The sequence below is a fragment of the Drosophila biarmipes genome, chromosome 3L, assembly GCF_025231255.1.
Source record: "Drosophila biarmipes strain raj3 chromosome 3L, RU_DBia_V1.1, whole genome shotgun sequence".
NCBI lineage: Eukaryota > Metazoa > Arthropoda > Insecta > Diptera > Drosophilidae > Drosophila > Drosophila biarmipes.
The window spans coordinates 16,528,516-16,549,948 of record NC_066613.1 but is presented as its reverse complement, the minus strand read 5'-3'; the positions used below and the strand labels follow the sequence as shown (position 1 = coordinate 16,549,948).

Below are 21,433 nucleotides of genomic sequence, written 5' to 3'. Positions count from 1 at the left end.
TAATTAAAATTAGAATTTGTAATAATTTTTCTATTTTATCTCCATTAAATCTGAGGTCAATATTATAAGCCCAACCACATTGTATCAATAGCAATGTACTGTCATATATTTACTAAGATAGCCGAATTTCATCAATCATTAACAAATAATCCGACACAAAAGGCCAGCTTCGAAATCGTTGGGTTGACACATGGCGCAGCCCACAATCCGCTGGCATATCAATTGTTACCCCAGTAAACTGATGCATATCCGACGCATTGCCTCAGCTGCTACAAAAGCTGACAACAAAAAGTTTGTTCGGTTTCCCAAAATGCAAACGCCATGGGAAAACTCAGTCGAATGCACCGAAGTGACTTGGGAGGAGATTCATTGTTTCGCGACTCAGTTTTGGACCCCAAACCGCCTTGAGCCCGCTCTAAAGATGCATTCAGCTGTTGTATACAATAAAAACTTTATTATTCTTCGTTTTAGCTAAAAGTCGTTTGTACATAAAACATGTTACAAATTCTATTGTATATGGGGTAAAAGACGTTTGTATTGCTTGGATACAGAGCTAAACTCTCCGTTTAGAGCATGTTATAAATATAGATTTTGTGCAAAAGATGGACAAATACTAACACAGACCTACTGCCTACCTTTAAAAGAAGGTATCCTTGTGCGGAATATTCGAGTAGAAAAGGGAATGTTTATGGCTTACACATAATGGACGGATAATTCGCTTAGCTCTCTCTGGGACACTTAATTAAGGCACTAGCTTAGCTGAAGTTTATGCAATTCAATGTTTTTTGGGCCTCGTCGCAGGTCGGTCGATCAGGTATAATAACTTGTTTTTAGGCACTATGAACTATACCAAAATAGTTCTCTCTAATTAAGGCACGAGTGTAATATTTCGTTGCTAGTTTCGACTAGCCTGCGACTTTGCAAAAAAATATAAATAGGTACAATTGCTGAGGGGGGTGGTGGTCTCTGGCGTTAATTGAGCGAAAATTGATATGCAAATACTGTAGAATACTCTACATGAACATGAGTCATTTGGTTGAGCGTCTTCGCCTGATGGTAGCTGTGCTTAGTAGTGGTTTTCATTCGGAAAAACATTCAGTCTTCGTTTGGAACTGATCTGGTCGATTGGATGGATGATTAATAAGTACCAAAAACTGAAAGCTTTGTGATGAGGTGCGGCTGTCAATTGCATAAACTTGGTTAACTAAAAACTACATTTACAGTCGAACTACTCTGGATTCACTTTCCATGACTTTTAGGTACCAGCTTAATTTAGGTTGTTTGAACATGAAGAAACGTGTGAGACATAAAACATTCAGAAATTTAAGCATAGAAAGTCAATTAAACGGGGGTATAATTGTGAAGATAGGTTTTAAAATTAATTTGACCACCTTTTCCTAGCTTGCTTTGGCTAATAAAGTGAGTTACTAATTCTTTTGAGCTTAGAAATTCAAAGTTTTGGACAAACTAAACGAACACAGTACTAAATCACACATGTACTACCTAAAACTTTAGCATGCACAAAAGTCTACCTAGGAAGTTTCGTCTGAGAAGTTCGACTGTAATGCTTAGGGTGAGAATTCTTGTGGGACGGAATGTTTTTGTTTTGTTTTCCTCTTAATTTGCTTGTAGTTGCTGTGTTTTCCTTGGTGCAAGTGTGCCAGTGGCTGCGACTGCAAGACAATGCAAGAAGGTTAAACGACTGACCCTGACTTGGATATAGTCAAGTACTCACCTGCGACTATCCGCGCACCAGTTCGAACCGCGTCTGCGATTCCTTGAACTGAATCCTCTTCCGGTGCTGCACGTGGGCTTCGCTGAGGAACAAAGTGGCCGCCACCAGGGTGAACACAGTGCCCACACAGGCCAGGACGAAGGACCATCCAAACCAGTTGTTCGCATGCTCCGGCATCCAGCCATTGCGGTTGCCAAATCCAGCGAATACGATCACAGCAATGGCTGCACTTACCCCGGCTCCAAGGAGCACATAGCCCACCGACCTGATGAGTGTTATGAAGTGCTTCTGATCCGGCCCGGCACAAAGGAAGAATATGAGCACTCCAATGGCAGCCAGCAGCATCCCGATGAAGGCCAAGGTGTAGAAGAACTGGGTGGCTATCATGAAGGCGGGCAGCAGGAATCCACGGATCTCATCGTAGCCCGTGGTAAATGGGTCATACACCCATCGGCAGCCCACGAAGAACCGCCTCTGGCTGTCGTCGTTCACATCCGGCAGCGAGCGGAAGCAGTGCACCCACAATCCCAGGCGGTCCAGCTTGGCACCCGTGATGCGGTAATCGCTAACCAACCAACTGGGCGTTGCAAATGCAATCACAATGAAGGCAAAGGCAAACACGAAGACGCCAACGCCACAGCTTCCGGACAATGTGCGCCGCTTCATGTTCACGGTGTGGGTTTGGCTGGTGGGCAGGTGCTCCTGGGAATCCTCGCGTGCGATGTGGGATGATTTTTGCATCCTTGGGTGGGAAATTCAATAGGAATTTCGCTGCTTTCCTCGGGAAATGTTTGTTTGGTTTGCTGGCCGTTCTGTTTGGGTGTGGACTAGAGGTGGGAAAGCCGCGATGTCACTAGCAATGCTATCGAAACTTATCGATGTTTTTTATTTATAATCTTTTAATTATTTTTTTATATTCAAACTCTGCAAAGAAAAGTTTTTATTAAAAAATAATTCATTTAGTTCCAATTTCAACATATTTTTCAGGAAATCATTTTGAATATTATTTCCGCCCAACAGCTCCTGCAAAATATACCAAATATACCAGCCTATCGATAACTTGCAGGGCTGCAGGAATAACATTACAGAGGATCGCTCTGTTATATGGTGCGGATAATTTCCCTCCTCGTGGGCGCCACTTTGGTATCAACGGATTTATATTTAAAAATATATTTTAAAATTAAAAGTTAGGGTTTAAAAACAAATCTTTTAATAAAACCCGACCGAAAAACCATCTGCATTTTAAAATATAACATATTCTGGTTATATTGTATAAAAACTTATGATTAAAAGGCCTATCCATCGTAAATGCTAAAGTGCGTCGTGATAATCTGGAAGACATTATCTCCTTGATTAAAGCCCGACTAATTAAGGGCGGCCACCGCCTTGTGGGCGGCATCATCCAAGTCACTGGCCGTCTGAATGGGCAGACCCGAGTTCTTGAGGATCTCGCGGGCCTGGTTCACATTGGTGCCCTCCAATCGCACGACCAATGGAACATTCAGTTGCAACTTCTTGGAGGCAGCCACAATGCCATTGGCGATGGTGGCGCAATTGACAATGCCGCCGAAGACGTTAACCAGGATTCCCTTGACTTTCGGATCAGCGGTGAGGATCTCGAAGGCCTTGGCCACCTGGGCCTCATTGACGCCACCACCGACATCCAGGAAGTTGGCGGGCTCAGCTCCATTCAGCTTGATAATGTCCATGGTGGCCATGGCCAGGCCAGCGCCATTCACCAAGCAACCAATGTTTCCATCCATGGCCACATAGTTCAGGTTGTACTTGGCTGCCTCCACTTCACGGGGATCGGACTCCTCCTCGGTGACGTCCATGGCGAAGATATCCTTCTGCCGGAATTGGGCATTGTCATCAAAGTTAAGCTTGGCATCCACGGAGATCACTTCTCCCTTGTCCGTCTCCGCCAGCGGATTGATCTCAATCTGTACGGCATCCACTGCCTTGAAGAGGGTGTAGAGCTTTTGAATTTCCTCGGCACAACGCTTCACGGCGTCTCCCTTGAACTCCAAGAACTTGGCCACCTCCAGCAGCGTCGACTCCGGAATGGGTTTATCAATGCTCAGCGGAATAGTCTTAATTTTCTCGGGGGTCTCCTCGGCCACTGCCTCGATGTCCATGCCTCCGGCAGGTGAGGCAATCAGCACGGGTCCATTGTGCTCTCGGTCCAGCAAGATGCAGAGATAGGTCTCCCGGGTGATGTTGATACTGCGCGCCACCATGACCTTGTTGACCAGAATTCCCGACTTGGGCGTTTGCTTCGTTATCAGCCGGTTTCCTATCATCTGTTTGGTGAGCGAAAGCACCTCGCTCTTGCTGCCGAAAGTACAAACAATATTAGTATATTAACTCGCCTTATCACTTGCTTTCAAAGGCCTGTTCTGGGTTTCATACACTTTAAGGAATTATAATAAATAATATTTTCATTGTGCGAGTTATACTTAAAATGGGGTTTTAAATAGAGATCTATAACATCTTTTCATTTTTATTGTCATAATGAGAATATAGAAAATGGAAAAAAGATTAACATATATATAAAATAATGTTAGTTTCCGAAATAAATCCATTTCTACGGCAAAATTTAAAAATATACAAGATAATAGTATTTTCTTGTGATTGTGGAAACCAGAACAGACCTTATACTATATTTATCTTACTTGGAGGTGATATGCACGCCGCCTTTGAAACCATTGTCGAAAGTCCCCTTGCCACGCCCGCCGGCCAGAATCTGTGCCTTCACCACATACTCGGGGCACTCTGGGAAAGCATTTACCATCAATTAGCCCGGAGGTTACATAAACACCGGCATGGTATCTCAACTTACCAAAAGTCTTGACGACCTCCGCGTCCGCCTGGGAGTTGTCCAAAACCTTGAACTGCTGGATGGCCACTCCGTACTTCTGGAGGAGGTCCTTGCTCTGGAACTCCAGGAGGTTCAGGTGGCGCACGGGTACCTGGCCATCGGAAGATAAACAAAGCGGAGACAAAGGTCAACTCAACTGCTCTTTGGTGAAGAGTTGGGGAGCATATGGTGGGAAACCTTATGAACGATGCAACGGGCTGTGGCGGCTGCTTTCAGTAGGAACGACATTGCGGCTGCTCTTCGTTGGTAACTGGCTGTTCTTGGCAAACTCTTGTTGATTTATTTCCAGAACCGGTCCACTTTATCGGCTGAAATTGTTTAAAAACACAACCAAAAGTCGCCGCCGCACCAAGATTATTATCACCGAACAATGTGGCCAGGTGTGGCGAAAGCAAACACCGAGACACGGTCACATCTCTGCAACAGCTGTTTATCTTATCGCAGCTGGTTTTGTGTACTTTTTTTCGGCTATCTAATGCTCATCGAAGAATGACGATTAACCTAAATTGAATGAAAAACCTGAGTGAGCCAGAAGTCGGAGTTACCATGCAGGAACATGCAGACCACGAAGCGCTGCCCCAGGTCCCGGTGGTCACCTCGGTGACCTGCTGCTTCGTGCTGGCGGTGCTCTACGTGGGCAGCCTCTACATTTGGAGCACCAAACACAACCGGGACCATCCGACGACGATCAAGAGGAGATTCGCCAGCGTCTCCATGGTGATGCTGGTGGCCCCGCTCTTTGTGTACTTCTTCTCGTCACCGGAGCTCCTTAGGCGAGAGCCCTTTCCCAAGCTGTTGGGATTCCGCTTGGAGGGACTGTGGCAGGCCGTGGTGATACCCTACGGACTGACGGTGCTGCTCTTCCTGGGGCCCATCTTCGTCAACTTGCAGAACGAGTCCATTCGCTCCTACTTGGGTATGTTGCGAATCTGCATCTAGTTCATTATTTACTCCCCTCTTTGTATATCAGATGTGGACTACTGGATGGGTTCCTTCAACAGCATCATCTGGGTGCGCAACCATGTGATGGCTCCGCTCAGCGAGGAGTTTGTGTTCCGGGCCTGCATGATGCCCCTGATCCTGCAGAGCTTTTCGCCGCTGATCGCCGTTTTCATAACGCCGCTCTTCTTCGGAGTGGCCCACTTGCATCACATTGCCGAGCGCCTGAGCTTGGGCGTGGAGCTGAGCACTGCCTTGTTGATTGGACTGTTCCAGTTCATCTACACCACATTGTTTGGATTCTATTCCGCTTTCCTGTTTGCCCGCACTGGTCATGTGGTGGCTCCCATTTTGGTGCACGCATTCTGCAATCACATGGGTCTGCCGGATCTGCAGGATCTTTGGCAGCAGGACCTGTGGCGACGAGTGGTGGCCATTGCGCTCTACATAGCTGGGTTTGCTGGTTGGATTTTCCTGCTGCCCCTGGCTACTGTTCCCTCGATCTATGAAAACACCCTCTACTGGAATACATAGTTAATATCATTGGTAGTAGTTGAATTATTTTATCCTTATCAACAGCTGCCATATGATAGAATGCAGCCATGTGTATGTACATAAGTAATTTCTGTGTATGGACAATGTTTAGTTATGAATTTAATATCGGAGAAAGCTGACTGGCACAATAAACCCGCTTATGTTTTATACAAATTTCAATGAAATGCGCCGCCTGTCTGAACAGACCTTGAAACATCGATATATCGATAGGTAGCTAGTGCAGCCCTGTTTTAGCCAAGCAATCAAACCACTTCGCAATTCGCCAGGTAAAACGCGAAAAATGAATGGAAGCGACAAAAGAGCGCGCAAAAGCCGGCTTGGGCAATTCAAAACCAATGACAAGATTATGCTAATCCATTCGGTGCAAGCCAAGCCCATACTTTGGGACACACACCACGAGCGGCACTTCCATGGACCGCTCCTGAAGAAAGCTTGGGAGAAGGTCGCCGAAGAGGTTAATAAAGATGGTGAGTGCTAATGATATTCAAAACCTTTTAAATTATATTAATAACAATATGATTTTTTTGCAGTCAAGAGCTGCAAGGCCGCCTGGAAGTCCCTGAGAGACAGCTATAAGTACTATCGCAACACAAAGCAGTCGAGGAGTGAAAATCCGAAGCCCGGTGAGGATTATGTGGAGTGGAAATTCGCTGAGCACATGTCCTTCCTGCCAGTGTCCACTTCTTCACAGCGGTATGTCCTCAGGAGTTCTGTTATGAACCCTAATTAATTTTCGCTTATTCTCAAGGACTCAAAGTTCTACGTATGCCGAAGAAGAACTAGAGGTCTCCCAAGATCAGGGCCAGGATCAGGAGGAGGAACAGAAGTTCTCGGAGCAAACTGATTTCATGGACTCAAAGTTGCTGGAATCCGATGATGCAGGCAGTGTCCTTGAAGAAGTCGAGAACGTGCCTTACCACGATCTATCCGACAACAATATAAGTGACTCCTTGCCCACTCAGGTGAGACATTGTCCGCCATTAGTTTAACCAAATAACTGAGAACATTCTTTCCCACAGGAGACGAATTGGCCTTCAAAAAGAAAAAGGTTGGATCTACCATCGTCATCGTCACCATCTCCAACGCCTGCCAAAAAAATGTGCGACTTGTTAAGCAAATTCATTCAGAGCGAGAAGAAGACTGCTCTGAGGAGACCCATTTTTGGCTACTGGGAGTCGCTGCTCGATAAAATGCCTCCAGAGTTGGCGGATGTGGTTGAGCAAAAGATGACTAAATGTCTGTGGGCCGAACAGGAGGCTTTCAAAGCTAAAGATCTATGAAGATAGGTCCCAGTGCGTCAATTTGTATAATTAAGTATAGTATATAAGTTAAAGATTGTTTCTTGCCATCGCCGTCAGACTCGAACTGCTATGAGGTTTTAAAAATCCAAAGAATCACTTCAGAGTGTGTTTAATGACAAAAGGAAGTTGTATCATTCCGCAATAAGATTTATAATTTGTGTCACACAACTCCAGGGACAACTTAAGCCATCATAAAACATTGCTTTTATTGTCAGGAAAAGCCTTTAAATTAGTGTTAACAAATAAATGTCTTAATATGTAAACCAATTTCAAACACAGCTGTTGAGATATTCCCTTAGGTTATTGCGAAGTTTCTTGCAGAAATCGTGAGGTCGGCCTCGTCGGCAGGGTCGTAATTCGGTCATCACTGTATTTGGCGGAATTTCAGAATCTGGTGTTATACTGTAGGTCTTGGGGCTTTCCCGCATCAGGAAATTGTGGAGGTAGCAACAGGTGGCGATTATCTTTTGCGCCTCATAAGGTTGGTTGGGCAAAGTGCGTTGGAAAGCCATCCACCGGGCGCTCAGAATGGCAAACGCGTTCTCTATGCAACGAAGAGTCTCGCCCAGCTTAGCGTTAAAAACCTGCTCCTTCTCATCAAGGTGTTTGCCATAATATTGCTTCATCAGGCGCATGTGGAGGGGGAACGCGTCGTTGCCGACTATAAAGTAGGGAGCTTCGTGGCCATTTAGCATACTATCCTGCGGGAATGGCAGCTTGTCCGATAGTAAATCGTTTCCGAACTTGCTTTTGGTAAAGGCATACTGCTCGCCTCCGTTGCCAAAGGCGCCGGCGTCTATGTAGGTAAACCGATAGGAGATATCGCAGATGGCCAGAATGAGAACCGAATGGAAACCCTAAAATGTGAGGAATCTAGGTATCACTACTGAATTTTATTGATTAATATAGGACACATACCTTGTAGTTAAGAAAGAGTTCATCACTGTTTGTGGGCTTCTTAATAGCCACATGTTTTCCTCCCACGATTCCAAGGCAATTTGGAATCTTGAATTTTTTCTTAAATTCCTCTGACCACCTGAGCATGTTCTCGGTCGTCCACTTTGGGAATTCGTCCTTCAGCCCCTCGCAGATGGCATCGCATACTCTTTCAAGAATTAATTGCAAGTCCTGCGTGTTGAGGTGGTTGTATGTATACCCTGAGTGTCGTTTTAATTCTCCTGTTGAAAGAAATCTGAGCAAATAAATGATAGGAAATGTGTGGATATACGATAACACTTACTGCAGGATGATCCCCAACTCGGCTTTTGGCGGGATAGATGTAGTTTCGGGTTGAGTACTCCTTTTTGAGAGAAGGGTCTTCTCTACCAATCCGAATAGCGCGTTAAAAGTTACCTCCGACATGTGGAAGTTCTCATAAAACAACGTTGGACTTTGCAGCAAGTGTTCAAGCTAAAAAGTTAAGATATGAATGCATATACCTTTAAATTAACCATAATACATACTTTTCCACTTTCTTTTAAATATGGCCTTGACCTATATTTTTTGCGGCGTTGTTTTATTTTTTCCTCTCTTTCAAGCTCCAGAACACACGCCGCCATTCCAAAAGCTAATACAGTTGCGGCTCTCCTTGAACCCAGCATTTTGATGGCTTGAGTCCTGCTGTATTTATTTATATTTTTGTTTTTAAATCAAAGATTAATTGATTAGTCCGCTGGTGTCAACAAAAAGGCACAGGCGCTATCGATAAATTAGCGAGGACACACTCCCAGCTTACTCAAATGTACGCCACAGTACGGTCACTCGTGAATGTTAGGAGGGTGTCTCGGCTAACTTAACAGTATTCGAAATACCACCATTATATCTGGTATATTTTTCCTTTTCATGCATTACTTGACAGCTTCGCAGAAATAGCGTTTAATGAAGTCAAAATATATAATATAAATATCGGCTACATGGGATTTGTCTCCCTTTTTCTCTAACCCTTACGTGGCTCTTCCGTTCGCTGACACTACGTTTGCTTAAAAATACCGATAACAGCGATGTACGGCTGTAAAAATACCCCGATAAACACATATTTTAACTCAAGAATATCGGCATACTCCATCCCTGGCAAAAAGCGCTGTGTAATTCTCAGTTTTAACAAAAAAAAAAGAGGCACAAAAGCTAGCGCCGAATCACAGTTGGGATCCAAAGTAAAGTAGAGAAATATACAGATTGTTGTGGGAAAAGTAGACATTGCAAGGCAGACATGACGGGCGAGACCAAGCAGGAGAAGAAGCAGCCGCAGCCGGCGGGCACGGGCGGCGATGCCAAGGATGCGAAGGCCAAGAAGGACGAGAAGAAGGACGGTAAGGACAAGGAGCAGCAGCCGGAGCTCTCCGACGAGGACCAGCAGCTGCAGGAGGAGCTGGAGCTGCTGGTGCAGCACCTGCAGGAGCCGGACGTGAAGCTCTACCAGCCGACGCTGGAGATGATGGCCAAGCTGATACGGGCATCCACCACATCGATGACCTCGGTGCCCAAGCCGTTGAAGTTCATGCGCCCGCACTACGACACCATGAAGACGGTGTACAAGCACATGCCCGACGAGCAGGCCCGCCAGCTGTGCGCCGACATCATCTCGGTGCTCTCGATGACCATGGGCAGCGGTAAGGACTGCCTGGCCTACCGATTCCTCTGCGATCGCAAGCAGCGCATCGGAGACTGGGGCCACGAGTATGTGCGTCACCTGTCCGGCGAGATATCCGCCCACTATCACGACACAACGGGCGACTTTAGGGTGCAGCTCATCGAGCTGGTCAAGCAGATCATTCCCTACAACATGGAGCATAACGCCGAGGCGGATGCCTGCGATCTGCTGATCGAAATCGATCACCTGCACCTGCTGGGCGACTACGTGGACGAGTCGGCATATCCGCGCGTCTGCCTCTATCTGCAGTCCTGCTATCCCTACGTTCCCGAGCCGGATAACACGATTATTCTGGAAACTGCCCTCCAGTTGTCGCGCAAGTTCAATCAGCACACCCAGGCCATGCGACTGGCGCTGATGCTCAACGACATGGATAAGATAGGCGAGATCTTCAAGGAGCCCAAGGAGCCGGCCATGCAGAAGCAGCTGGCCTTCATGCTGGCCCGCCAACAGATCTGCCTGGAGCTGGACGAATCGGTGCCGGACTACGACGACCTCATGGAGATCATGTCTAATGCCAATCTGAACAAGCACTTCCTGAATCTGGCCCGCGAACTGGACATCATGGAGCCCAAGACGCCGGAGGACATTTACAAGTCGCATCTGGACAACTCGCGCTCCCGCTTCGCGTCCATCCAGGTGGACTCGGCCAAGCAGAATCTGGCCGCTAGCTTTGTGAATGGCTTCGTCAATGCTGGCTTCGGTGTGGATAAGTTGCTGTCGGAGGATGGCAACAAGTGGCTGTACAAGAACAAGGAGCACGGCATGCTGTCGGCCACCGCCTCGCTGGGTCTGATCCTTTTGTGGGACGTGGACGGCGGTCTGACCATGATCGACAAGTACTTGTACTCCACGGACGACAACATCAAGTCCGGCGCTCTGCTGGCCTGCGGAATCGTCAACTGCGGCATCCGCAACGAAGTGGATCCGGCCCATGCCCTGCTCTCCGACTACATTGATAACCAGAACTCGTGCATGCGCGTGGGCGCCATCCTTGGCCTGGGCATAGCCTATGCTGGCTCCAACCGCTCCATTGTGATCGACACCCTGAAGACGGTCTTCTCTTTCGGCAGCAACAACAAGAGCTCGGCCAGCGTGGAGATCCTGGGCATCACGGCCCTGTCGCTGGGTCTGATTAGTGTGGGCTCCTGCAACGCGGAGATCACCGAGATCCTGCTGCAGACCATCATGGGTCTGACCAAGTCGGACCTGAAGGACACCTACACCAGATTCCTGTTTTTGGGTCTGGGTCTGCTCTACTTGGGCCGCCAGAAGTCCACCGAGGCAGTGATGATGACCCTGGAGGTCTTGGAGGAGCCGCACCGCAGCATGGCCACCACCATGGTGGACATTTGCGCATATGCGGGCACTGGCAACGTGCTCAAAATCCAGCAGCTGCTCCATATCTGCTCCGATCACTATGAGACCGCGAGTGCCGATGACGAGAAGGAAAAGAGCAAGAAGGACAAGGGCAAGGACAAGGTAAGGCTCTTTTAAAATTAATTTGGAAAGAGCTAATAATTTTTAAAATGTGCTTCTTTTCAGGACAAGGAGAAGGAGAAAGAGAAGGAAAAGGAGCGCGAGAAGGACCTGTCGGCCACCCAATCGATTGCCGTGCTGGGCATTGCCTTGATCGCCATGGGCGAGGACATTGGCGCCGAGATGGCTTACCGCTCCTTTGGCAACCTGCTGCGCTACTGCGAACCGGCCATCCGACGGGCCGTGCCCCTGGCCCTGGGCCTGATATCCGCCTCCAACCCAAAGCTGAACATCATCGACACACTCAGCAAGTTCTCGCACGACAGCGACGCCGAGGTGGCCCACAACGCGATCTTCGCCATGGGCTTGGTGGGCGCCGGCACGAATAACGCTCGCCTGGCCTCCATGCTGCGCCAGCTGGCACAGTACCATTCGAAGGACCCCAGCAATCTGTTCATGGTACGCATCGCCCAGAGTCTAACGCACTTGGGCAAGGGCACGCTGTCGCTGAGTCCCTATCACAGCGATCGCCAGCTGATGAACCCCATGGCCGTCGCCGGTCTGATGGCCACGCTAGTGTCCCTGCTGGACGTGAAGAACCTGATCCTGAACCGATCGCACTATCTGCTCTACACCTTGGTGCCCGCCATGCAGGCCCGCATGCTGATCACCTTCGACGAGGAGCTCAACCAGCTGCAGGTGCCCGTCCGCGTCGGTATCGCCATCGATGTGGTCGGCCAGGCTGGCAAGCCGAAGACCATCACCGGCTTCCAGACCCACACCACGCCCGTCCTGCTGGCCATCGGCGAGCGCGCCGAGCTGGCCACCGATGAGTATCTGGCCCTCACCCCGGTCATGGAGGGCTTTGTCATTCTGAAAAAGAACCCCAATTTTGTGAAATAGAATGTGCATTCAAACATTTAACGTTTAAGGTCATATATGCGAGAAATTGAAGTTCAGCAAACTAACTCCCAATTATTATCTGTTCCCCTCATTGGCAGTTGATTCAAATGTCATAAAAACGAAAATATATCTACTTATTAAAAATAAAAACAAGAGTTTACACTTTTAAGACCCCCTTTGCCTTTTCGCAACCAATTCAAAGCCTTGTTCAATGCATTGTAAAAATATATATGCATACTTTATTCAGTGGCTTTTAGCAAAATTAGTTTTGTGTGTGATTGAAGTGAATTTTTATTTATGCACGTATGTTTTAAATGTAGGCGGTAGGCTCTAGTGATAGTGTGTTTTAGCTGGATTTGGAATTACTTTCGCCCGTACGGATTGTACTTTAAAAATAGATTTGCTTACGGCTGTAAATATAGATATATGTATACACTCTGCACTAATTACATATGATAAATTTCTGTCAATGCCTCGCCACAGAAGCCGAATTTACATAATCGTAATAATTCAAATCGGTTTTGAATTCTGTTTTCCAAAAGCCCTGTATGTGGTTTGTTATTAAGTAACTGGCAAATTAGAGTTAAATATATTTGATTTAAGGTTACGATTTGCGGGTAGAACTAAGGTGGCTTACAGAGTCGGTATTTAAAAAAGCAACGAACGAAGCGAACAGATTTGAGGTCAATTCGAAATCCGACAAATAATTGTTTACAAAATGTCCAACATCATAAATCGACTAAAATATAAAACAACATAATAGATAGATAGCAATAAAGATAGGGGTTTGTAAAAATTGCCCGGCCTCGGCGTCGCATCCTAGGCCCTGCGATGCACTTGGTCAACGGGAGGCGATGAATGAGGAGGAGGAGGTGGCTGTGGAGGTCGAGGTGGAGGAGGAGCAGCAGCAGCAGCAGCGGCGGCGCCTGCGTCAGCGCCTCTCGTACTTGGCCGGCACCGAAAGCCTGGTGCGGACGCCGGCTGCTCCGCCTCCCGCCGATCCGCTCGACTTGGTCTTCTCCGTGGAGGAGCGTCGCCGGGCAAGGGGTCGCTTGCTGCTGCTGCTGCTGTTGTTGTTGCTACTGGTTGCTGGCAGTGTATGGTTATTGCTTTTGTTGCGGCTGGCTCCGCTTCCGTTTCCATTTCCGGCTCCTGCCCCGGCACTTCCGTCGCTGTAGCGCTGACGCTTGCTCAGCACTATGTTATCTGTACAATGGGCCAAACACACAAACAATTAACGAGGATCTAGACAAGCGGTCGATTCAATTCAAGTTACTACTTAATTAATTGCCCACACAGTTGTCGCCAACTGGGTTCGCAATGCCATTCGCGCCCACGGCTCTAACGTGGCCACCATCATCATCATCACCATCTTCATCAATAATACCAACATCGACAGCGTTGTCGCTGTGGGCCACCACTTCCGGCCCGTCCGCCGCCTGCTCCACATCTGCCAAAGACCGCGCGTTCACATTGAGAGGAGGAATCGAGTTAAGTCCAAAGAAAAAGGGTTCAAAGCATAAATTTTGATTGAATTTTTGATTCGCTTCTGCTCGGTGACTTTCATTGTGAACTCATGACGATGGTTAGATGCATTATTCGGATTTGTATGTACATATGAAAATGCATGTACGATCTCCTCTTCTTGGATGTGTGGTTAACGATTGGTTAATATTATTTAAGGATTACTACATATTAGTTTTGATTGATACTGCTCTGGTTAGGGAGGAAGTGTGATACCTGGACTTTCTAAAAATGCAAACAAAATTTATATGTAATATTTCGGCTTGTTAAATAAATATTAGAAACTATTAAAGTCATAATCGGAAGCTTAATAAAATAAACTAAGATGTTTAGCTAAACAATTTTTAAGTGTAATCCTCAGGATTTTAAAGTTAAACGAAAAGGAATACATATTTCCACAACTGTTACAACACACTTTTGTTTGCATTTTTCGAAGAAACTGTCTGTAGACTGCAGACTGCACCCCACTCAGGTTACAGCATGGAACCCCAAGGCGCCAGTGTCCAATAACGAATGACTACGATGGAGATGAGACTAGAATGCTCCTGCTAGCTAGCCTGACACTCACCTTTGGCGCTCAGCTTGCGCTTTGTCGCGGGCGTGGCCGCCGTTTGCGTGCCGCTGACCTTGCGTTTCTGGCCAGGATCTGAGCGCCGCTCCCGTGTGTTGGCCAGGGTGCTCAGCGGCTGGTCGGCGCTCTTCTTGGCCACGTTCTTGCTGTTGTTGTTGCTGCCGTTGCTGCCATTCTCGGCCGCCTTTCCCGCACTGCCTGAGGCGGCAGCTGCACCGCCTCGTTTCAGATGAGCCGGCATCCGCTTGGGCGGCTGCATCGAGCTGGTCACCGCACCACAGCCCGAGGCGGATGCCGAGGAGGTAGATGCCTGGTCTGCGGTTGGCGTTGGCTTTTGCGGCGACTTCAGCGCCTTGGGATCCTCCTGCTTCTTGTGCATGCCCACTTCCAGCCAGAACTTGAGCTGCTCCTCGCGCTGGCGCTGCATCAGCTCCTGCCCGGCGGCGTACTTGCTCAGCAGGCCCTGGAGCTTCTGCACCGTCTTGTAGACCGTCTCGGCCGCAATCAGGCCGTAGTCGAAGAGCGAACACATGTGCAGGATGAAGTTGCGGTAGAGATTCTTGCGCACAATCTCGGTGCCCTTGGCATCGAGGAACATCTCGCAGGCGATCGGCAGCTGGCAGTCGCCCACGAATCCGTGACGCATCACGTGCAGGTTCCACAGCTTCATCAACTCCTTCTCGCCCTCGTTAACGTCGGAGAACTCGTCGATCATCTGGATGGTCTTCTGGCGCAGCCACAGCGGATCGCTCTCCCCCTCGGAGTCGATGTCCAGCTCTTTGGGATGCACTGGCAGGCAGGTCTCCGTATGGTGGTAGAGCCTGAAAGGATTTAGTTGGTTCGTCGAATAACCCAAGGCTTGACCGATGATATCTAAACTCGGATGGCCACTTACCTGTTGTGGCCCGTAATGTACGAACGCTGGTTGCTGATCTCGTCCTCGTCCAGCTCCAGGAACTCGTCCAGGCAGGTCTTCTGTCGCCTGGGCCGGCACACCATCAGGCTGGTGACCGAAGTGCGTCGCACGGGGCCGCAGGTGCGGGCAAACGAGGAGCCAGAGGGTCCGGCAAGGTCGTAGGGCGATCCAGCGTAAGAGCCATCGTAGGCATCATTAATGGTCACATCGATGCGCGCCCCACTGCCAGCCGGCTGGTAGGTGAAGTTGAAGCGGGCGTGGCAAAGCTTCAGGTGCTTCAGCAGGGCGTACAGGCGCAGGCAGTCCAGTCCGCACCACGGGCAGTTCAGCTCCTGAGTGTACTCCGTCTGCTGGCGCGTATTGTTGCTGTACATGAAATTGTAAACGATCTGAATGTGCTCGGGCGTGGATTTGCACAAGGCGCTGCCGCCCCCATTCTTCAATCCGCTGCAGTTATTGTTGTTGCTGTAGTTGTTGTTGTTGTGATTCATCTCGGCCACAGCATCCAGATGCTGGACATAGCGCTGCAGCTCCGGCGCCGAGATAACCTCGGGCAGCAGCTCATTGGACAGCGTCAGATGGAACTTGAGCATAGGGCTCTGCTGGTAGACATCGTAGGTCAGCGAGAGTGGAATGTAGCTGTCGGGCATCGTTTCCCAGGTGCATTTCTTTGGTGAGAAGGACTTGATGCTGGTGGAGTTCAGGGGCTGCAGCATGGCCTCGTACTCGCCCTCGGTGATGAAGCCGCTGGACTTCTCGTACAATATCAGCTCCGAGCCGAACATCTTCTCGTTGCGACGCGACCGCTTGTTCGGAGGAGTTTCTACAGGAGGCGAAAGATCATTGGTTTAGGTGGGCAAACTAAGAGGTGGCTGGAAAACCCACCTGAGTTCTCGTCATTGCACGAGCTGGGCGCCAGCACTTTGATGCGAAAGAGCAGCTTGTACAGCGTGTGCTGCTCCCCCATGGGCCGCATCGTCTGCAGGGGAATGCTGATGGTGGCATGCTCCCCCACGCGATCCTTTGGGTTGTACACGATCTGCGAGCTCTTGCTGAGCAGCTCCTGGAAGTCCAGGGTGCTGTCCTTCCGCTTGCTGCGTGTGATCTTGTACAGAGTGGTCTCCACGCTCACCGATTCGCCCGCCTCGCACAGCAGCTGCTCCTGCAGCAAGTCCTCGCCAGAATCGTTGGCCGTCGCCGACTGGAGCTTCTCGTGCAGCGAATCGTAGATAACGTGCAGGTAGTTCTGACTCACCGCCTCCGATTTCTGCGTTATGCTGTCCAACATGGAGTTAATCTGGAAGCTGGCCCGCTTCTTGTTGTTGCGCGACATGCGCTCCTTCATGTAGCTGAGCGTGCGGTTCAGGAAGATGGGCTGCGTTGGGGAGTGTGTGATTAATAGGAGGATTAAGGGTTGATCCAGAAATCTCTAACAACCGAAAGGTTAAGAACAATTTGGTGGGACTTTGGTTTGATTATTGGTGACTATGTTGATGACTTTAGGGATTAATTCATAAAGAGTGTGATTTTAAAGATTCCTTCTGTTAATATGCAAATAAAGCTTAGGAATTCTTAGTTTTTGCTATTTTTCAATGGAACTTTGCAGTTGATATGAAAATAAGCTCTTAAAATGATCAGATTTTGAAGGATCTCCTTTGATTTGTGAAGGGATAATGTTTAAATACGATTCTAGTCTGATTTTCAATGGTTGTCAGCGATTTCCTGGGACACCTATGTTTCTGGGTCATATTTTCCGGCCTCGCGAACTTACATTTGTCTCGTGTCGATTGCGCAGGTAGCGATAGATCTGCGTGGGCTCTGAAAGGCAAATATCATATGACACAGGACCTCTTAAAGTAGTTAATCCCACGGGCGCGCTACTCACTCTCGAAGGCCTGCAGAAAGAGTTCCTGCTCCTGCTGGTGGCCATTGAGCTTGATCTGGCCCTCGCCCGCTGGCGGTACAGTAGAGCCTGCGTGGCCGTGGCCATTGCCACTACCACTGCCACTTCCCGCATCCGGTGGTGCTCCATGGGACAGGCCAGTTAGGCCATTGGGGGCCGCACCATCGGCACTATTGTCTTTCTCGCGTTTTTTCGCTGGGGCCATTGTGTTTGTGTGTTGGCAAGGGGTGGCGGGAGCCGGGGCAGTGGCGGAGCGGTGCGGGGGCGGTACTGAAGCGGCACGGATTCCACGGATCACAATTACAACCGCACGCACTCGCTTTTAGTTCGGGCACATTTTCGCCGCCTCAGAGTCCATTTAGAATCGGTTTTTGCGTGTTTTTCGCAGCGCTGAGCGTGTTTTTGCCGTCCTCCTTTTCGGCGCGAAACCTTTTGCTTTTGTCTCAGCGTTATTATGGGCGCACTAGCAACGCTGCGACTGCATGACGTGTGACTTGATGTTCGATTGCCACTCGCGGCCACTGTTTCTCTTAAATTTAATTAATTAACTTGCTGATTATCTGTTTGGCAGTTGATAAAACTAATTTACTGTTATTTGCTGCCAAAATGCAAAGGCTTGTGTTTTTTTTTGCGTGCCGTCTGTCATGCGGCATCTGTCTGGCAGTCGGGCGTTTACCAACACTGTTTCGGGGGACCCTAATGCAATTTTCTGCAATTTATACATGCCCTTGGAAAAACACTGTAATATTAATTTATCGCATACTTTAATAATTAAATTAGATAAACTACAATAAAAAGTACACTTTTCACACAGCTGTTTTGCTGCAGTGCTGGAAAACAAAACTATCAGAGCCAGGTGGCAACGCCCTGGTATCGAGTCGTGTTATCGAGTTTTCTTCCCATCACCATCTCACATGCATTTTGTGGAATTTTGCCGAAATTATTAAAAACCGGTGAAACAACTGCTTTATAAACACCAAAATTCCAGAAAAACGCCCGCAGCAACTCGATCAAAATGGACAAGAACAGCGCAGCATTGTACAAAAAGATGCAGACCGAGGTTGAGTCATACCAGAACCTGCAGAAATGTGAGTAGAATGCATGCCATCTGTTTGTGAATCTCCATTTATCTGGCCTTTTTGTCATCCTGAGCAGCCTGCGTCAAGATGGTGAAGCAGCGGGCCCTGCTGGAAAGCCAGCTGAACGAGAACAAGTGCGTGCTGGACGAACTGAATCTGCTGGGGCCCGACAACAAGGTCTTCAAGCTCTGCGGCCCCATTTTGGTCAAGCAGGAGCTGGAGGAGTCGCGCCAGAATGTCGGCAAGCGCATCGAGTACATCTCCAAGGAGCTGAAGAGCTCCAGCGACACGCTGGAGAATATGTGAGTGGCCATAGGCTCAGCATCAAAGGCATAACTAATTGCTTCTCCTCTTTTCCACAGGGAGAAGGACATGCTGAAGCATCGGGAGGCCGTGGCCAAGTATCAACAGCAATGGCAGGTGGCGGCGGCAATGAAGTAGAGGCCCCCACACACACACCACCCATTAATTTATAATTTATTTTGGTAAAGCTCGACGGCTTGTAAGTCACCTGGCACGACCGCTTAATCTTGAAATCAATAAACAGAATGAAACATTCAAGGGAGTACAGTATCAAGTATTTGGGGAACTTAGAAGATTGTTTATCAGCAAGCTAGAAAAATATGTAAAAAGAGGGAACAGAATTATAATGTTTAATAAAAGTTTTCTTTTTTTTAGATCATCTCATGGATGATTGGGCTGTTGGCAGCGTGTTGTTTGTGCCCCACTGACCAGATACTGTTTTTAGATTGTAATTTTGATATATTAAAACTTGTTATCAATTCTTTAGCTTGGATTTATTTGAATTATAACTTAAAAATATTTAAAAAATATTTTTTTTTGAATTCCCCTAATGTTTCGGATCAGCTGTTAGTTTTAGCACACCCACTGGCTGCTGTGGTATTTCAGCGCCTGCCGTCCGCTGGTCACACTAATCTCTACGAAGAAATTATTGCCACGAAGAACAGAACTTATAATTTGTTGGCACAATTGAAGCGGGGCTACAGCGCTGAAAAAGCCCGGTTTTGGAATACAGCTCGACTGGACGCACTTGCACGATGGGCTCGAGCCATAGCATCAACGTTCCCGGTGGCGGCACGGAAGGTAAGTGAGTCTACGAAACCCCCATCGCCACGGACCACGTAAACGTAAACCTGCCGCTGGTCCAATCAGAATAAAGCTGCGGCTCACTATAGGATAGTCGACTAGCTAACACCCAGTAATCCCTTTTAATACATAAGCATTGGCCTTAAAAATAGTTAATTGCTGTGTAAGACCAGCTTTAGGACCAAATTCTTAGTACTGATCAACATGATTTTACTTTTGTATGGAACTTGATTCAAATAAAAGATACCCTTTTAACCAAATGTAACTCCCATTTAACCATAATCCTGTTTCGCAGGTTACCACGTCCTCAAGGTGCAGGACAACTCGCCTGGTCAGAAGGCTGGACTGGAGGCCTTCTTCGATTTCATTGTGGCTATTGCCGGGACACGTCTGGACCAGGACAACGATATGCTGAAGGAGCTGCTGCGCCAGAACGTGGACAAGCCGGTGCGGCTCACCGTGTACTCCAGCAAGACGCAGACGGTCCGCGAACTGACCCTCACACCGAGCAACTGCTGGGGCGGCCAGGGACTGCTGGGCGTCAGCATCCGGTTCTGCTCCTTCGAGGGCGCCAACGAGAGCGTCTGGCACATCCTGGAAGTGCATCCCAATTCGCCGGCCGAACTGGCTGGCTTGAGGGCCTACAGCGACTATGTAATCGGAGCAGACGCTATTCGCCACGAGAACGACGACCTGTTCACCTTGATCGAAACGCACGAGCAGCAGCCACTGAAGATGTACGTCTACAATCTGGACGATGACGCCTGCCGTGAGGTCACCATCAAGCCGAATACCGCCTGGGGAGGCGAGGGAGCCCTGGGCTGTGGCATTGGCTTTGGCTATCTACACCGTATTCCCGTGCAGGCCGATCCTGTAGCTGGTGGAGCAACGCCGTCTGCTGCCGCGGAGTCCTCTGCTCCGCTACTAACGGCTGGTGGTGGTAGTGGTGGAGCAGCTCCAGCTGGTGTTCCAGTAGCTGCCGCAGGATCTGCTGTGGTCGCACCAACGTTGCCTTACATACCGCCGCTGGCCAACACCTTTGGATCCACGAACGCCGAGGTCAGACCACCCACCATTGAACCACCGGCACAGAGCCTCTTCAAGACCTACTTCAATCCGGATGAAGCCACTGATGCACTCACCGCAGCACTGGAGACGCAGGCCAACATCGCCGAACCCGTTCCAGCTCCAGCCCCGGCTCCGGCTCCAGTCGCTGACGTGGCTGTGGCACAAGTGCAGGCTCCCGCACCAGCGCAACCGTTGCCGCCGCCAGCCAACATCTTTTTACCTGGCGTCTTTGATCCCAGCACACAACAGAACGCTACTGTAGGTGGCATACCCGCCGCCCAACTGCCATTCCCGCAGGCCACGGCAGCGCCAGCGGCTGTGCCCATGTTCTCTGCACCGCAACAGGCTTACATGTCGGCCCCAGCTGCCCTCTCCTATCCAGCCGGCGCCCAGACAGTGCCGTCGTATCCGCAGGTGCAGCCCTCCATGGGCGGACTGTTTCCCACGCAGCCGACGCCGTTGCCGCCCCAAATGGCCCATGTGTTCGCGCCACCAGTGCCACCGCAAGCCAGTGCTGCTCCAGCGGGCGAGAACGAACCATCGGGACCGGCAGTCCACCAGGCGGGCAACTAAGACTTCAAGTGGGCCAATTGACCAACTGCTAAACCTGGACAAATTGTCGTTAAGCTTTTATGTTTGAGAATCAACTGATTGTTTTGTATGATTGCGTTAGCAAGAATCACAAGTGGCGCGAAGACGTTGGCCAGCTGCATGCAAAAATATGTACATTGCATTCATATTAATAATCTAAATTAATTATAATAAATAAATAAAAATATCTATGTATTTAAGGTCTTTATATCAACCAGCTTTTAATACATA

The 21,433-nt window shown here is 48.8% G+C and overlaps 9 protein-coding genes across 12 annotated transcripts; 5 read left to right on the top strand and 4 right to left on the bottom strand.

Annotated features, from left to right (window-relative positions):
• Nucleotides 1-432: 432 nt before the first annotated feature.
• LOC108034492 (uncharacterized) lies at nt 433-2,565 on the bottom strand. Its single transcript, XM_017109396.3, has 2 exons — nt 1,736-2,565; nt 433-1,673 (listed from the first exon to the last, which is right to left on the bottom strand). The coding sequence occupies exon 1, from the start codon at nt 2,474-2,476 to the stop codon at nt 1,742-1,744; it is 735 nt and encodes a 244-aa protein (XP_016964885.1). The 5' UTR covers nt 2,477-2,565; the 3' UTR covers nt 433-1,673; nt 1,736-1,741.
• A 410-nt stretch (nt 2,566-2,975) lies between these two features.
• Nucleotides 2,976-4,996, bottom strand: LOC108034487 (succinate--CoA ligase [GDP-forming] subunit beta, mitochondrial). The gene is made up of 4 exons (XM_017109392.3): nt 4,794-4,996; nt 4,578-4,707; nt 4,411-4,510; nt 2,976-4,069 (listed from the first exon to the last, which is right to left on the bottom strand). Exons 1-4 carry the CDS (start codon nt 4,842-4,844, stop codon nt 3,100-3,102), a joined length of 1,251 nt encoding a protein of 416 aa, XP_016964881.1. The 5' UTR covers nt 4,845-4,996; the 3' UTR covers nt 2,976-3,099.
• A 33-nt stretch (nt 4,997-5,029) lies between these two features.
• On the top strand, nt 5,030-6,274 carry LOC108034491 (CAAX prenyl protease 2). The gene is made up of 2 exons (XM_017109395.3): nt 5,030-5,532; nt 5,587-6,274. Exons 1-2 carry the CDS (start codon nt 5,127-5,129, stop codon nt 6,087-6,089), a joined length of 909 nt encoding a protein of 302 aa, XP_016964884.1. The 5' UTR covers nt 5,030-5,126; the 3' UTR covers nt 6,090-6,274.
• A 73-nt stretch (nt 6,275-6,347) lies between these two features.
• On the top strand, nt 6,348-7,678 carry LOC108034397 (uncharacterized). The gene is made up of 4 exons (XM_017109278.3): nt 6,348-6,577; nt 6,641-6,803; nt 6,859-7,072; nt 7,130-7,678. Exons 1-4 carry the CDS (start codon nt 6,391-6,393, stop codon nt 7,388-7,390), a joined length of 825 nt encoding a protein of 274 aa, XP_016964767.1. The 5' UTR covers nt 6,348-6,390; the 3' UTR covers nt 7,391-7,678.
• LOC108034488 (putative nuclease HARBI1) lies at nt 7,593-9,115 on the bottom strand. 2 transcript variants are annotated; one of them, XM_044095188.2, is made up of 4 exons: nt 8,875-9,115; nt 8,652-8,821; nt 8,330-8,603; nt 7,593-8,268 (listed from the first exon to the last, which is right to left on the bottom strand). In XM_044095188.2, the coding sequence occupies exons 1-4, from the start codon at nt 9,010-9,012 to the stop codon at nt 7,681-7,683; spliced, it is 1,170 nt and encodes a 389-aa protein (XP_043951123.1). In that variant the 5' UTR covers nt 9,013-9,115; the 3' UTR covers nt 7,593-7,680. The 2 variants fall into 2 exon arrangements, with proteins under 2 accessions (XP_043951123.1, XP_043951124.1); XM_044095189.2 differs by having other exon boundaries at nt 8,330-8,589.
• A 342-nt stretch (nt 9,116-9,457) lies between these two features.
• LOC108034480 (26S proteasome non-ATPase regulatory subunit 2) lies at nt 9,458-12,612 on the top strand. Its single transcript, XM_017109382.3, has 2 exons — nt 9,458-11,543; nt 11,607-12,612. Exons 1-2 carry the CDS (start codon nt 9,621-9,623, stop codon nt 12,441-12,443), a joined length of 2,760 nt encoding a protein of 919 aa, XP_016964871.1. The 5' UTR covers nt 9,458-9,620; the 3' UTR covers nt 12,444-12,612.
• Nucleotides 12,613-12,994: 382 nt separating this feature from the next.
• LOC108034481 (polycomb protein Su(z)12) lies at nt 12,995-18,024 on the bottom strand. Of its 3 annotated transcripts, none has more exons than XM_017109387.3 (7): nt 17,340-18,024; nt 17,226-17,272; nt 16,340-16,829; nt 15,434-16,277; nt 14,536-15,359; nt 13,720-13,893; nt 13,516-13,649 (listed from the first exon to the last, which is right to left on the bottom strand). In XM_017109387.3, exons 1-6 carry the CDS (start codon nt 17,560-17,562, stop codon nt 13,727-13,729), a joined length of 2,595 nt encoding a protein of 864 aa, XP_016964876.1. In that variant the 5' UTR covers nt 17,563-18,024; the 3' UTR covers nt 13,516-13,649; nt 13,720-13,726. The 3 variants fall into 3 exon arrangements, with proteins under 3 accessions (XP_016964872.1, XP_016964876.1, XP_016964875.1); XM_017109386.3 differs by having other exon boundaries at nt 13,518-13,649; nt 13,723-13,893; XM_017109383.3 differs by lacking the exon at nt 13,720-13,893 and having other exon boundaries at nt 12,995-13,649; nt 17,340-18,023.
• Nucleotides 18,025-18,233: 209 nt separating this feature from the next.
• LOC108034496 (probable prefoldin subunit 6) lies at nt 18,234-18,997 on the top strand. Its single transcript, XM_017109402.3, has 3 exons — nt 18,234-18,445; nt 18,513-18,738; nt 18,799-18,997. Exons 1-3 carry the CDS (start codon nt 18,373-18,375, stop codon nt 18,875-18,877), a joined length of 378 nt encoding a protein of 125 aa, XP_016964891.1. The 5' UTR covers nt 18,234-18,372; the 3' UTR covers nt 18,878-18,997.
• Nucleotides 18,998-19,343: 346 nt separating this feature from the next.
• Nucleotides 19,344-21,397, top strand: LOC108034486 (Golgi reassembly-stacking protein 2). The gene is made up of 2 exons (XM_017109391.3): nt 19,344-19,540; nt 19,839-21,397. Exons 1-2 carry the CDS (start codon nt 19,495-19,497, stop codon nt 21,182-21,184), a joined length of 1,392 nt encoding a protein of 463 aa, XP_016964880.1. The 5' UTR covers nt 19,344-19,494; the 3' UTR covers nt 21,185-21,397.
• Nucleotides 21,398-21,433: the final 36 nt, after the last annotated feature.

What these genes read in the sequence shown, in the direction of transcription:
- LOC108034491 (XM_017109395.3), top strand. Translation starts at nt 5,127, where the DNA reads ATGAAAAACCTGAGTGAGCCAGAAGTCGGAGTTACCATGCAGGAACAT. An exon ending in GTCCATTCGCTCCTACTTGG is followed by an intron (nt 5,533 to 5,586) that starts GTATGTTGCGAA and finishes TTTGTATATCAG; the next exon opens with ATGTGGACTACTGGATGGGT.
- LOC108034492 (XM_017109396.3), bottom strand. Translation starts at nt 2,476, where the DNA reads ATGCAAAAATCATCCCACATCGCACGCGAGGATTCCCAGGAGCACCTG.
- LOC108034486 (XM_017109391.3), top strand. Translation starts at nt 19,495, where the DNA reads ATGGGCTCGAGCCATAGCATCAACGTTCCCGGTGGCGGCACGGAAG. An exon ending in TCCCGGTGGCGGCACGGAAG is followed by an intron (nt 19,541 to 19,838) that starts GTAAGTGAGTCT and finishes CCTGTTTCGCAG; the next exon opens with GTTACCACGTCCTCAAGGTG.
- LOC108034488 (XM_044095188.2), bottom strand. Translation starts at nt 9,012, where the DNA reads ATGCTGGGTTCAAGGAGAGCCGCAACTGTATTAGCTTTTGGAATGGCG. An exon ending in GAGTTGGGGATCATCCTGCA is followed by an intron (nt 8,604 to 8,651) that starts GTAAGTGTTATC and finishes TTATTTGCTCAG; the next exon opens with ATTTCTTTCAACAGGAGAAT. An exon ending in AACTCTTTCTTAACTACAAG is followed by an intron (nt 8,269 to 8,329) that starts GTATGTGTCCTA and finishes CTCACATTTTAG; the next exon opens with GGTTTCCATTCGGTTCTCAT.
- LOC108034487 (XM_017109392.3), bottom strand. Translation starts at nt 4,844, where the DNA reads ATGTCGTTCCTACTGAAAGCAGCCGCCACAGCCCGTTGCATCGTTCAT. An exon ending in CCCGTTGCATCGTTCATAAG is followed by an intron (nt 4,708 to 4,793) that starts GTTTCCCACCAT and finishes TCCGATGGCCAG; the next exon opens with GTACCCGTGCGCCACCTGAA. An exon ending in GGAGGTCGTCAAGACTTTTG is followed by an intron (nt 4,511 to 4,577) that starts GTAAGTTGAGAT and finishes ATGCTTTCCCAG; the next exon opens with AGTGCCCCGAGTATGTGGTG.
- LOC108034496 (XM_017109402.3), top strand. Translation starts at nt 18,373, where the DNA reads ATGGACAAGAACAGCGCAGCATTGTACAAAAAGATGCAGACCGAGGTT. An exon ending in ATACCAGAACCTGCAGAAAT is followed by an intron (nt 18,446 to 18,512) that starts GTGAGTAGAATG and finishes CATCCTGAGCAG; the next exon opens with CCTGCGTCAAGATGGTGAAG. An exon ending in AGCGACACGCTGGAGAATAT is followed by an intron (nt 18,739 to 18,798) that starts GTGAGTGGCCAT and finishes TCTTTTCCACAG; the next exon opens with GGAGAAGGACATGCTGAAGC.
- LOC108034480 (XM_017109382.3), top strand. Translation starts at nt 9,621, where the DNA reads ATGACGGGCGAGACCAAGCAGGAGAAGAAGCAGCCGCAGCCGGCGGGC. An exon ending in AGGACAAGGGCAAGGACAAG is followed by an intron (nt 11,544 to 11,606) that starts GTAAGGCTCTTT and finishes GCTTCTTTTCAG; the next exon opens with GACAAGGAGAAGGAGAAAGA.
- LOC108034397 (XM_017109278.3), top strand. Translation starts at nt 6,391, where the DNA reads ATGAATGGAAGCGACAAAAGAGCGCGCAAAAGCCGGCTTGGGCAATTC. An exon ending in GTGTCCACTTCTTCACAGCG is followed by an intron (nt 6,804 to 6,858) that starts GTATGTCCTCAG and finishes CTTATTCTCAAG; the next exon opens with GACTCAAAGTTCTACGTATG. An exon ending in GTGACTCCTTGCCCACTCAG is followed by an intron (nt 7,073 to 7,129) that starts GTGAGACATTGT and finishes TCTTTCCCACAG; the next exon opens with GAGACGAATTGGCCTTCAAA.
- LOC108034481 (XM_017109383.3), bottom strand. Translation starts at nt 17,562, where the DNA reads ATGGCCCCAGCGAAAAAACGCGAGAAAGACAATAGTGCCGATGGTGCG. An exon ending in GCAATCGACACGAGACAAAT is followed by an intron (nt 16,830 to 17,225) that starts GTAAGTTCGCGA and finishes TCCCCAACGCAG; the next exon opens with CCCATCTTCCTGAACCGCAC. An exon ending in GCGCAAGCTGAGCGCCAAAG is followed by an intron (nt 13,650 to 14,535) that starts GTGAGTGTCAGG and finishes CCCATTGTACAG; the next exon opens with ATAACATAGTGCTGAGCAAG.